General features: G+C 42.3%; 1 protein-coding gene across 1 annotated transcript in view; it reads right to left on the bottom strand.

Annotated features, from left to right (window-relative positions):
- Positions 1–831: 831 nt before the first annotated feature.
- The window catches only part of LOC147899873 (uncharacterized), an 80,689-nt gene continuing 66,767 nt past the window's right edge, over positions 832–14,753 (bottom strand). The window contains exon 4 of the mRNA XM_087377124.1: positions 832–1,056. Coding sequence (XP_087233250.1) covers positions 832–1,056 — 225 coding nt within the window. The remainder of the gene's footprint in view (positions 1,057–14,753) is intronic.

Here is a 14,753-nt window from a genome sequence, read left to right as displayed (position 1 = left end):
TGCATCCTGTGAACATAAATAGCTTCATCTTCTTTCATCTTCCCCCCCTTGGAGCCTCTCATATCCACCATTTCAATGGTGGATACATATTCATCTTCCAGATCGTCAAACAGATCCGCCCATTTCCGCTCTCACGAGCTGAAATCTGTTGCTCGTCTTCAGCGTAGTGGTCTTTGACAACAACCTCTCCCATCGTAGAATCAACACATTGAATTATCCTTGAAGCATGTCGACATTCTGTATAATTGAAACCCAATCCCTCTTTATTGCTTGGGTGTCTGTACTCCGGAGAGACAAAGCTAGCTGCTGGAAACACTTGGGCAAATTCCTTCATTTCTGCTACTGTCCATGCCGGAGAGAATGTGTACCAACTGTATTTCTCTTTATCAAAATTCATCCCGTCAACACAATCTGATTCATCCGAATCATTTTGATCAATCTCACCTGCCCCAATTTGTTGCTCGTATTGCTTATGAGCTTGCCCATTATCGACGATTAGAGTGTAGCCAAACTGATGTTGTACATCATGAAACTCTCGAACATAGTCAACAAGTGCATCAGAATCGGCCTTTTGATCATCAGCATCATCCTCCTTCCCCTCCAAGGCACGGATATCCCTCCGTAATCCTACCAACAGATCCGTAGATGCCATGGCTACCCATTTACAATCCTCCACTGCTCGTGGACAAGGAGAATAAGACACATGCCACTGTTTTGCCCCTTCAACATTGTGGATCAGCTTCCGTAGCTCCTTCTTACTCTTCTTGAGACGATGCACATCTTCCGATTCGCGTCGTTTGAGCAATCGATGTTGAATTAAATCAAAACGAACTAGAAAATCATCTGGACATACCTCCAAATAATGGCCACGACTGTTGCAGCCATTACAAATGTGAAGCCACCATTCTGAACTGTGATGATCAGATTCGCTACAATATTTGCAAGGTACACTGTTCGTAGGGCGATGCTTAGAACTGCCGTAAGTTTTGATTCGTCCCATCCCATTCGAAAAGGAGTGGCACCCCCAAATTGAGGAATGCACAATTGCTGATGATTCTGAACACAATGAAAAACAACATACAAACTTTGGTTGTGAATGGCTTCCGCTGGCTGTCGCTTGTCGCTGATGGTACTCCCGCTAACGGAACTATCGCTGACGGTGCTTCCGCGGATGGATATGGAGTTTCGTATTCTCGATTAGTTCCGTGACGGTGGTCTCCGTGATGGAGGTTATCCGTGACGGTGGTCTCCGTGATGGTTTCCGCCACCATAGCTTTCAAAAAAATTGATCTCCACGACCTTTACCTTGACCTCCGGAACGGTGGCTACTCCGCGAATAAGTCATTTGCTTCCATAGATGACATCACCGTGAATACGGTTCAGCGAAACTACGAGACGACTCCAGATCCCCTCCCGTCATTTAATTGCCTGGTCTTCCTTGTTTTGGTTTTGGTCAGTGGATTGGCTCTTACGGTGGCTCTGTCTGCTGCTTGTATCCCCATAGCTTGCAGCACGTCCCCCTCTGTCATGGATTTCCTTTGTCACGGCTTTTGCTTGATGGACGACGACTTCGTCCAGTTATGGTTACGACTTGATTGACGACTCTTCCGCCCTCATGACCAATGAATGATAGAAGCACCCGCAATCCGTGTCACAAGATTGGTAGCAATACCAGAGCCAATTTATCAATTGCTCCCTTATACGTCAATAGGTCTTCCGTCCGAAAACACGCCAGGCAAACTGACCATCCACAGCATCGCCGTCAATGTTGGCTGCACCCACGATCACCAGACCCAACGTCGAGTCCAACATGCATTCCCGTCGATAGTCAATTGTCAAACTCCGCCTGCGCCTGTTCATATCTCCTCAAAGATGTACTTCAAAGATGGACTACTCCCTCATACTGCCATAGGTCTCGAGCACCCAAAAATCAACCGCTTCCAAAGTCACCATTGTGGAAGCTTCACTGGGACTGCAGCAACGGATCCTTCATCACCAAAGGGATTCGAGTCTCGTGGTCGCCAAAGTGTTGTAGGGAATACCTTCCCTCAACAGAAATTACAAAGACAATAGATTTTCATTACATGCCTGAGTACGGAATTGAGAGAGATATATCCATATTGCTGCTACTCTGTATTACTCCATGCTCCATACGCGAGAGAATACAATGCCAGCCCCAAGAAACACATAACTGCCCCCCTGAGAACAACCAACCGTCATCCACATATGTAAATATACCCTAAGTGCCTACCCCCTTAATCCTAAGGTGTATGTGCACACATGCCTTAACAATTGTATAGAAATTTCATTTTATATGAATACAGATATACTTTTTATACAGTGCCCCATTTTGTGTTCTTTTACAAAATTTATTTTATACTGTCATTATATTTTATAACTTTAAGTGTTGTTGGCATTAATATTTTCATTCACTATTCTATTCAAAAGCATACTATCAGATAAATATTTGCACTATAATGGTCATTTCTGAGCAATCCAATAAGAATCTCACTGCGCGGTAGAAGGCAAATGTGTTCGGCATCGCGCGAGGAGCCCAAAAATGCTAAAACTTGCTATGGTGTGTATGGGCTTGTTTGACTTGGGGGGCCTGTTTTACCAAGTCAAACAGGCCCCATACGCGTCATAGCGGATTTTATCATTTTTAGACTCCCCACATGATGCCGAATAATTTGCCTTTTGCACCATGGTGAAAAAACATCATTTGACCACTCAAATTCACATTGAACTTGCATAAACTGATGGAAAGCATCACGTAACATGTATAATAACATGGGAATAGTAAAAGAATATAAAAATATCTTTTTTTCATTAGCCTCAAAGGGCAGAGATTTACAAAATGATTCAGGTTACACGAGATGAACCTAAACAACATCTAGGGCCTAAGGGAGGGATCAGGGTGGGTGCACTTGGCAAGTGTAAGGTCCTTGTCCATCATTGTTACTCTTTTGGCATGGATAGCACATAAGTTCGCGTCTTCAAAAAGACCTAATGTCATCTGCTCAATTGCCTCCTGAATTGCTCCCATAGCACCTAAAGTGAAACACACAACACTCTTGTAATGTTGTGCTATTTCACGTACAACATGCTGGAAGGGTGCACGGGGAATGAGATTGTCCACAGTGGTTTAGAACTTACGGATCTCCTGAAGTGCCTTCACGCCTGATTTTTTGCACGTCTTAATCTTTGGGGGACCCTGCACTGGCCTTTGGACATGGCTCCATGGCCGCTTGTCCGCTTTGAACTTCTTTTGCCTCTCCTCCCTTGCAACCACCTCTTGAGACTCCTCTTCCTATGTCTGGTGGGTCCTTCAAGGTGGCTTGTTGCACCTAGGGGTCTGCTTTGTCCTTGGTCTCTTCATTTTTCATGAGGCTGTGAGATAGCATGCTAAGGCTGTTGCTCAGCTCGTACTAGAGGCTCCTCATATCTGATAATATCAAGGCACAAAGGGTTGATGGTGCTCTTCCGTGTGGTCTGGTTGGTTGGAGGATTGGGGCCAAGGTTCATTATATCTACGAGCCTACTAGATACTTCCTCTTGTTGTGGCCCCTGTAATCTCTCCATCTCCTCTCTTTGCCTTTCTTGCTCCCCTTGTTGGTCTAGATGCTCCATGCTAGGAACCCACGAAGGAGGGAGGGGCAGCTGATCAAGATTGACAGGATTATTTTGCCCCTCTTAGGAGACCTCTCTACTTCCATGGTTAGTTGTGTGGAAGGACCCCTGATTGTGCTTGGACATTGCTTTGCGCAATACCACCCCCATGCCTTGTATTCTTGAAGTATGATGCCTTTGCTCTGTAGTGTGATTTCTCCATTCCTTACGTATTCCAAATGGACAGAGGGCCCCATTGCTCCACAAACCATGGTGCATGTGCGTAAAGAATATGCTGTAAAGAAAAACATTGTATTAGAAACATAAACTAACTCAAGTTTAAAGCACAAAATTTCAACCTAAGGAGGATTACCATGTAATTTGTAATATGTGACTCCCCCCCTGCTTCTACCATCAATGATATGAATTCTCCCAATGCTGTCCTGAATCTTTCATAATAAAGCTCATCTGTTTGACCTTGTCTAAGTAACTTTATAAATGCATCAAGATTTGTCCACAGTTTTGCTCTCAAAGTAGCAATTCACGGATGTGTGGTGCACTCACACAAATCTTTCCAGTACTCATAACCTAGGGTGATTTGAGCTAATGTATGTTTTTCTTTATCAGCATTGTGGTTGGACAAGAACCTTCTTTCCTTTCCTCCACCCATGTACACTTTAGTAGGAAGATTTTGTGTCTTTCTTGATTGTTTCTTATCCTGCTTAAGCTTCACATTGCCTCCGTGAAGTCCCATTAGTGAGAGTAGTTCTTTAGCTTTTGCAATGCATTGTGCAGATACTTGCTATGGCCTCAAATTCCAAGCTAAACTAGATGGAGATAGAGTAACTTATTAAGTATACGCAATCCAACATGCAAAGTACACACGTGTACCCGCTCCAATGGAATTGGTAGAATGGGGTCCCACTTACGATCCTTTTTGTGATGATCAGGGGCTACACTTTGGTTGTAAGAAAGGATGCCATTTTCCCACTATAGGCTTCCCTTTTGCATCTTCTGAGAGTGGGTGCAATACAAGCATGCCCATTTTGCATCTGCACCTGTATCACAACCATACAAGCACTTGAGGGTCTTCAAATCACCAGCTAGATGCCATTCAACTTGAAACGTTCCATGCCCATCCACAATTAATGTTTGCCCTGCCTTTTGTCTTCGAATAATCGACGGGATGCCGGTTCTCTCCAAAACCCACTTCAATGTCTTGTGGCACTCCTTTGGGGTCTCAAAGGCTGCAAGCCACCCTATGTCCTTGGACTGAGAAACCCTGCTCAACTTCCTCATCCCCTTAAGCAAAATGCAAGGCATCATTCATAATACAAATGCTCATCCTCTCTAGCTTGTGCTCTTTTACCAACGGGGGTTTCCATTTTCCGAGAAAAAACCCCCGAGCGACGAGCAGACAAAAGGTGGGAGGGTACAAATATATAGGCTCAAGTCGTTTCTGGGGAGCAAAAAAATCCAAATTATTTCAAGGAATATGTAAGTAAATATGAAATATTGATAAATAGATATAGATGTAAATATACCTTTATATAATATACATATATAATGTCTAAGTGGTGACTTATTTATGACTTTTAAAAATTCTTTCTTTTCCTTTCACCATTGGTTGAATCATGAAATTTTGAGCAAATATCCTCTTTACAGTTCCTCAGGATGACCTAAGAAAAATATATAATACCTTTTTAATAGACCCTCTAAGTGTAATTTTCTAGAGGAATATGGTTTGAAGAGCTTGCCCCAACCCTATTTCGCCGGCGGAATACCCTTGGAGAGCCTACCTAGAAGGGGTCATAACTTTTGCTCCTTAGCTCAGATTGAGGAGCTGTAAAAGGAAAAAATGTTTAGAATCTCATGATCTATGCAATGGTGGCTTAAAATTACACTTTTTATAGTTATAAAAGAGAAAAATTAAAAATTTTCAGATGTATATGGGAGTTACAACTTCTCCCTAATTCATATTATGGTAAGAAGGAGTTCAATAGAGACCACATTTCCTTAAAAGTACTTAGGTTTGGAGAATTGGGAATAATTTAAAAATCCCTCCCTTGCCTTCCCATATTTGATAATGTATAAGAGATTAATTTATGATCAATTATAATGGCTTCAAGTATGAGGTTTCCAATATCTTTTTCGTACTCATCCAAGGAATATGGTATACATTGTTATATGAGAGCTTCAAATATGGGATTGCTAAAGATTAGGGAAACTCTTTTAAATTGATTGAATTACCATAATCCTCAAAAGAGAGTATGGTAGGGAGGTATTTATAGGAGTTTCTAAAGTGTTCACTGTTTGTTCATATATAGATGATGTTCTCTAAAATGAGGGTTATAATGAAAAATAAGTAAGTATATGGTTCCATAAATGAGAAATTAAGAAAGAATTGTATATTCCTTTGAGAAATATACAAGCATGGTTGGTGTCAAAAATCATCGCTCGGACTTTTTTGCTCGTAGGTTTTTGCTCAGAAACTATGCACATCACCAACCAACTGAGCTTCATCCATTTTTATAACAAATACTAGCTTGTTATCTGTACAATGAAAGAGAAATTCAGTAAGAATATAGAAATCAAAAGAAATAAAGTTGAATGTGAAGAGGGAATTTCTCTTACCTTCTTCTCTCATCCCATAGAATTTGACCATGGCTCTCTACCAATTCTTGACATCCACGTAGCATTCATCTCAAATGTTTGGATGCCAGATTTCTTTTTACTCTTCCAAGTCATTGTGCCACTTACACAATGGTATCCTCCAAGCTTTTCTCTAGCACATTGGTTTGTTTCTTAACGTGCAAGACTTACAGACCACGGTGTTAGCAATGGCATTGTAGATATCTTATACTTTTCCTCCATAGCAGACTTGAAAATTTTAAAAACAGAGTTGTAAGCTTCACAACTTACACCAGCAGCATCACAAGCTCTAAGTACCTCCTTTTCTTGGACGAGGCCCTTGAAATCCTTCATTACCTCTCTAGCAACTTGTTTATGTAGCCCTTTTTGTCTAGGGTCCTTCAACACTTCCATGACATCACTTGACTTTATTAAAGTTCTTAGAACATATGAAGGATCACGATCATCCATTTCCATTGTTCCCATCACATCCTCCATGAAATTCCTAAAGTAGAGTACAAATGAGTCTTAGTGGAAAGAATGCAACACCACAAATATGTTGGAGTAAGAAATTTCATTGAAAATTTGGGGAACTAACCTTGCAGCTCGTATTCTCCTCTTTTGGGCACCAGTATTGGTTCATAATGCATCCATAGATTGCAATTGTCTTTTCGTCTCCTTCAGTCCCAAAGGTGTTCCCTTCAACTTTTGTACTCGTTCTGTTAACTTCTCTCGTTCCTTCTCCACAGCACATTAAACTTGGCCATAGATAGACCTTTCCAAATCTTGTTTGCTTGTAGCAAGCTTCTAGATTGATTCTTCCAATTCATGTCGCTCCAAGTCCCATGCATGTGCTTTGTCACTGAGTTCTTTGTTTTGCAATTGGAGATCCTGCATACTATTATGCATTGCCATAATAGTGATATTTTCCAAATGTGCAAGTTCTTCTGCTTGGGCTCTCTGCACCTCGCTTGCATAGCCAATGTCTGAGAATGGTTCAATCGATTGCAATAACCAAGCAATCCAGCATGTCCCTTGCCAACAAACCGAATAACATCATGCACTGTATGAAAAGGAGGACCCTTTTGGGTGGCAGGGTCTAAAGGATTCAAGGTCAAGATGCTTCTTCCCTTGCAATCGAAGACTATGGAGCACACTTTGAGGAGTTCCACTATATCCCAAAGAGCATGTGCTTGCATATTCTACCTCTAGTTGTATGTTCATATGGTACTTGTTGGATATTTCCTTGAATGGTGCCATGAGTACTCAAAGAGAGGTATCAGTGATGCATGCTAAAATGTAGGGGAGGGCTAGCAAAGATGGAGTAGTGAGAGGGAGGGAGTAGTAAGGGTGAGGGAGGAGGAGAAGCAGATGAGGGCAAGAGGAAGAGGAGGAGGAGAGTAGGGCAACAGGTGTAGAAGGGAGGGAAGGAGCTGCTATAGAAGGGAGGAGGAGGGGAGAGATGCTATAGGAGGGAGGAGGAGGGGAGAGATTCTGCAAGAGGGAGGAGCAGAGGAGAGGGGTCCTGGGCAGCTGGAGAAGGAGGGGAGAGGAAGGAGGGAGGAGGATCCAAAAGGAGGAGGAGGAGGGTAGAGGGAGGAGGGAGGAGGAGCAAGATGGAGGAGGGGAGAGGTGTTGAGATATTGAGCTCCACTCGTGATATGCCAGGGTGACCATTGTGCATTTATGTCACCGACTTATTAGCTGCAGATGCGGTTGGTACACTGCCCATGAATAATAGCTGGATGATAGCTATCCTTACATACTCTAGTTCATGGCTCACTTAGTATGGCACCTTAGTTAGCTCAGTTTGGTTTGAGACCCACATATAGGGTTCTTCTATTTCTTTGTACTAGAGTTCTTTTGGCTTTCACAACTAAGAAGAGGAAAACTATTTTCAGCCTCCACTCTCCCACTATCTTCACATGGTATCAGAGCCTGGTTCATGGTAAGGAGCTCAAGAAAGCAAACCAAGTTTGCGGTGTCCTGGTAAGAGGACCAGTGTTGCTTTCCTTTTTCGAGTTTGGGAGCAAATCTCTGCAGGTAGCACAGCCGAAAAGTGCAAGAGTGCATTGTCTCAGATTGAGACGCCCTTCGTGGTGTGGCGAGAGGGCAATATATATGCTGCAAGTAAGGGCAAAGCCCTTGGTGACTTTATTTTTCTGATTCAAGGCCATTTCAGGGCCCATTTTGGAGGCGGAAGTTCTCCGCCAGCACTGAGAAAAATCCCCTGTTTTTGCTGTGCGACTACTGCTCTGCAGGTCGGTGAAGAGTTGTTGCAAAAATTGCATCATATGTTTGTGTGCAGAGATATTGAAAACTACAGTATCATCATTATTGCCTATTGATGCAAAATCGTCACTAGGAAGTGACCAGTATATCACTCCAGGACAAAGCACATTGATGTCAGAGAGCACTTCATCAGAGAAAGAGTGTTACTTGGTGACATCACACTGCAGCATTGTGATAGCAAAGAGGATGTTGTAGACATCTTTACCAAACCACTCGATAAAGAGCTATTCGAGAAACACCGACTAGCTCTTGGTTTGACACAGAGGAAGGACATTCCCATTAAAGGGGTGTGATGGAATGCAATGCTCAGTCCTTCTTCGATTCCCCAGAATCATCATCTTGAGGGAAGGCCTACTTCATGATGTTGATCTTGAGGGAAGGTGTTGAGAGTTCACGCTCAACATCATGTGATCATGTGTGCATAGCACCATCATGTGATCATATGTGCATAGCACTAACCTTATAGAGTGCTATAAAGGAAAGGGTTAGATCCCCTAACCCTAACCCTAAAAGGGTTTGTATATATTCTATTTTTTCAACTAATTCTAGTGTACAGTTAGTCATCATTTGTGGTGTGCTCTCTAGCTGTGCCCTCTCTTCTCATCTCCACTCTTCTCCTCTCCCCTCTTCATATTTTGTCATAAAGATAGCTGCAGCTTCCACATATTTGGCATTCATAAACCATGTCCTTTGACCCCAGATATATCACACATCATCATCTGTAACTGCTTCATTAAGACGCAGATTAAGATTTTTGATTGATGTGAGTTCATCCTGATCATCTTCAACCTCAGGTTCTGAGTCTTCTTCATCTTTCTCTTCTTTTAACTGTTTTTCATCCATATTATCTCTCTCCACAGTGGGACGATGCCTTTTTTTACTGCTTGGAACCATGGCTCTTGCAGTACTAGCCTTTTGCATTTCACGTCGTGGTTTGCTAGCAAGAGCTTCTAGCATAACTGTAGTGGATCGACCTTGATCTTCTTCAATTTTTTTAAATTCCCCTGCACTCAAGGCTTGTGTTTCATCATCCTTAGTTACATCTACCATTTCTTGCTCTAGAAGTTTGCGCTCATGTTCTACACGTTTGTGACAGTGTACCTGTTCTTCTTGTCCCTGCATCGAAGTCTGAGCTTTCTAATCTCCTTCATGTGAAGATCCTTGAATATGAGGAGCATATTGTGCATCCTGAAAGTACTCAAACATCATCTTTGCATGCATCCTTTTTGCTACCACACTAGGAAATTGCTCCCAAGTATATGCAAGAGCCTCCAATGCACTTTGCAGCTCTGGAAACTTTGATGGTTGAGGAGGAGGCATCACAAAGGTCTTTGAGTCTCTCCTTGACACAACAAAATGAAGACCGCCAACTTCAGGATCTGAACTCTTTGTAAAAATATCCATAAAAGTCTCTTTTGGCTCTATCATTATGTCTACTACAAGGCTTGAAGTCATATCTTTTTTGAAGAAAGTAGCATCCCATGGATCTTTAACATCATTGAACTCCCTTTTTGACATAAGTAGAAAGAGTCTCTTTTCCTTTTGATGAAGAAACCAGCCTCTTTTGCCCATGTGATATCGAGTCCACCTACTAAAGCCATTGGGGCTATATTCCTTTCCTTTCAAATTCAAAGTAACATGAGAGACCCATGCTCTGATCTCAGAGTCATTTAGGATAGCCCCCACATTAGTTGATTGCTCCATAATCCTACAAGAAAAGATAATGAAGAATTTAGATACATACAAGTAAAGTACAATATACAACGCTTGATACAATAAATGTGGGAAATAGCCCAAAAGGCTTTACAAGGCTTCATATGGCAATCAATGTGGGAAATAGCCTAGAAGGCTTTACAAGGCTTAAATATTTGTACAAATGTAAAAAAACTAGCCAATAAAGTTTTACAATGAAATAAAATGTCCTCTAGTGATAAAGCTTCAATCTTCGTGAAGACATGTAATCTGTCCATCCATTGATTTGCCTTCTAGTCATAAAGGTCCAATCTTCGTGATGACATGTAATCTGTCCATCCATTGATATCTGTGCACTGATACCCAACTGATGCAATCTACCCACTAAAAACTGTTCCACTGATATCCACTTATGCAGCCCACATGATATCCACTTATGCAGCCCACTGATACTCATTAAATAGTGAATGGTCGGGATGGTCGGGTTTATTACAAGGCATTTCATATGACAATAAATGTAAAAAATAGCATAGAAGGCTTTACAAGGTTTTTTATGACAATAAATGAGCTTAAATATTTATACAAATGCAATAAAAATAACCAATAATCATCAAGCTCCAATATGTCCCATGACATGTAATCTGTCCACTGATATATGTAATTTGTCCACTGATATCTGCTCATGCAATCTGCCCACTGATAAACTTCTTGGTAAATGGTAAAAGGTCTTATTTAATAGCATGTTATGAGTGTTAAACTGCATCTGAGCGAAGGGACTGACAACGATTAGGAACTAGTTAGAAAAATTTGAGCATGGCTTCGATTAGCAACTTGGAGAATTGCCTCTCCTCTAAGGCAATCTAATCTATGCTAAACTATGCTAAACCAATCGTCGAAGCAAAGAAAAGAAATAAATAATTTCTTTTTCTGTGTTCATTTTAATGTGCTGGGGTTTAAGAGGCTTAAATATGCAAAAGAAGGGGTTTTGATGTAGAGGCTAAACTTGCATGTGAGAGAAATGAAGGACAAGTATCTAAAGAAAAGTTAACATTTTTCAATTTAAAAGATGAATATATATAAAAATATTATCTCACCTTTGAAACAAACCATAAATTCACTCTGTTATAATTTTTTAAAAGTATAATATAAAACATGTAAATATATAAAACTCTCTCTTTACTTTCTCTCTCTCCCTCTCAACTCCTAATTCTCTCTGTAGCCATAGTCAAGACACCTCATTCTCTCTCTTAATCTCTCTCTCTCTCTGACAACTCTTACGTGTTTCCCTCTCTGTCCTCATCCCACTCATTCTCTCTCTTAGTTTATCTCAAGTCTCTCTTTCTCTCCCTCCCATGGCGGCTAAGATTTATCATTCTCTCTCTTTATCTCTCTCTCTCTCCCTAGGATTTGTAATTATTTCTCTCTCTCTCTCTCTCCATCTCTCTCCTCTCTCTCTCTCCTCTTCTCTCTCTCTCCCTCTCTCTCTCTCTCTCTCTCTCTCTCTCTCTCTCTCTCTCTCTCTTAGCCTCTCTACCTCCCTACCTCTATCCTCTTGGCCGCTAGGATTTGTCATTCTTTCCCTCTCTATGTCTCTCTATCTCTCTCTCTCTCTCTGAATTCTCTCTCAACCTTCCTCCCTCCCTCCCTCCCTCCCTCTCTCCCTTTCTCTCTCTCGTCTGTCCCTCTTCTCACTCTTAATCTCTCTTTCTCTCCCTCCCCTCTTCCCTCTCATTTCTCATTCTCTCTCTCTCTCCCTCCCTCCCTCCCTTGGTGGCCACAGCCGCGAGAAGTCTCTCTCTCTCTCTCTCTCTCTCTCTCTCTCTACCTCCCTCTCTTGGTGGCCATGGCTGCTAGAAGTTTCATTCTCTCTCCCTCTCTCTTTATCTCTCTCTCCCTAAGTCTCCCTCCTCTCTTCTCTCTCATCTCTCTCTCTCTCTCTCTCTTTCTCTCTCTCTCTCTCTCTCTCTCTCTCTCTCTCTCTCTCTCTCCCTCTCTCTCCCTCTCTCTCTTTCCCTCTCCCTTGTAAAGAATAAGGGAGAGAGATAGGAGACTCAAGTTCAGCTTTCTTCACAACACACAAAAGAGAGAGGACACAAGGTTGGAGGGTGAAGCCTTTCTTCACTTTTGCACACAACAACAATACAATAGAAGAGGGAAATACCCTATATGTCAAAACCTAGAATACGTGGTTCATATGTGAACCCAAACCAAAAACATACGTGGTAGTCTAACTACACCACGAGTACAACTAACATAGGTGGTGACATAAATGATAGTCATCCAGGAGATATATCGGGGGTAGAGCTTGATATCTTAACACTCCCCCTCAAGCTCAAATCCATCTCACGTACACCAAGCAAGCTCCTAAATCTGCGAAGCTTCTCGGTACCCAATGCCTTCGTAAAAATATTAGCCACCTACTCCTCAGTGCTGACATAGACAAGATCAATCTCACCAGCTAGAACCTTCTCTCTCACAAAGTGATAATGCACCTCAATGTGCTTCGTTCTAGCATGATAAACTGGGTTATTAGCAAGCATGATGCTGCTAATGTTGTCACAATGAATGACAACTGCTGCATGAACTGACTGTCCCATATCTGCAAGTAGCTTCCGTAACCAAGCTACCTCACATGCAGCCATTGCTGCACCCTTGTACTCAGCCTCTGTGCTCGACAAGGCAACTGTTGGCTGCTTCTTGCTGCTCCAACTGATGGCACCACTCCCAAGGGAAAACATAAAACCACTAGTAGATCTCCTGTCTGAGACACTACCAGCCCAGTCAGCATCTGTGTATCCATGTACCAGTAATGCACACCCAGCTTCATAAAACAGTCCATAATGCAATGTGGACTTCACATACCGCAGTATGCGCCTAGCCGCATCCAAATGTGGCTTCCTCGGTGCCTGCATAAACTGACTCACCAGCCCCACAGCATAGCTCAAATCTGGTCTGGTTATAGTCATGTAAATCAAGCTACCTACTATGTGCCTGTACATAGTAATATCTTCAAGAAGCTCACCTGTCTCTGCATTGAGCTTCACATTCTGCTCCAATGGAACAGAGATAGGCTTACAGCCTGTCATCCCATATTTGGACAGCATGTCCAAACCGTATTGCCTTTGCAACAGCCATATCCCACTCGGGGATCTAATAACCTCAATGCCCAAGAAGTAACGCAGCTCTCCTAAATCCTTCATCTCAAATTTTTGCTTCAACAGCAGCTTCACTTCATTAATGTCTGCATCACTATCACCTGTAATAATCAAGTCATCAACATAGATGACTACAAGCACAATCCCTCTGTTTGTCCTTTTCACATAAAGTGAAAAATCTGAATTGGAAATCTGAAATCCAATAGTGACAAGATATTGCCCTATCTTGTCTGACCATGCCCTTGGCGCCTGTTTTAAGCCATACAAGGCTTTGTGCAACCTGCATACAAAATCGGGGTGTGAATTATCCTCATAACCTTCTGGCTGCATCATATAAACCTCTTCCTGCAAATCACCATGCAAGAAGGCATTTTTCACATCCATCTGATGCAAAGACCATCCCTTTGCAGCAGCCATAACAAAAACTGCTCTCACGGTTGCCATCCTTGCAACTGGGCTGAAAGTTTCCTCATAGTCAATTCCATATGTTTGTGCAAAACCTTTGGCAACCAATCTTGCCTTGTACCTGCTAACAGACCCATCAGCATTGTGCTTTACTTTGTAAACCCACTTGTAGCCAATAGCCTTCTTATCATGAGGCAAAGGCATCAAATCCCAAGTGTGGTTTGCATCCAAGGCAGCCATCTCTTCATCCATAGCTGCTTCCCAATTTTTATGCCCTGCTGCATCCTCAAAACATGTGGGCTCTGGCTCCTCTAGAACCTTGACCATATAAGCATAGTGATGTGTTGTATACCCATCATATCTCAGCCTGTCAACTGGATACTTAATACGAGTGGACCTCCGTACAACTAGATCAGTTGCAGGAGTCTTTAAATCATGCCTGCTTTTCCTTGCACTAGGTGTAACAACAGAAGGAATCCCAAGTTCCTCATCAAGGCTCATTTCAGAGCCGCTTGACTCTCCATCAACATGAGAGCTACCAGCAGACACATCAAACACTGGAGCATGGTCTACTTTTTCTTTTCCCTTATGTGATACCTGCACAACACTATCAGGGCTGCCATGTGACGATTCACTAGATCTCAATCTCCCTGTCCATGCATTAGATCCACTAGTAGAGGACTCTCTGGGTCCACTCAAGGCTTGAGATTGCTGCTCTGCATTTATTGCAGCATTCCCATTTCCTGCATCTGCATCTCATCGAATGAGGTTGAACCCTACATTTGTTTGGCCACCTAATTCTTGGAACCCTCCAAGGGTTATAACAGCGATACCCTTTCTGGTGTAGAGCATATCCAATAAAGATGCATTTTTCTGCCTTTGGATCCAGCTTTGTTCTCTTCTCATCAGGAACATGAACATAAGCTATGCAACCAAATACCTTCAAGTGAGAAATATCTGGTTTTTGGC

The sequence above is a fragment of the Dipteris shenzhenensis genome, chromosome 7, assembly GCF_047967505.1.
Source record: "Dipteris shenzhenensis isolate YYH24624 ecotype China chromosome 7, Dip_SZ_1.0, whole genome shotgun sequence".
Taxonomy (NCBI): Eukaryota; Viridiplantae; Streptophyta; class Polypodiopsida; order Gleicheniales; family Dipteridaceae; genus Dipteris; species Dipteris shenzhenensis.
This window is presented reverse-complemented; position numbering and strand designations above follow the sequence as displayed.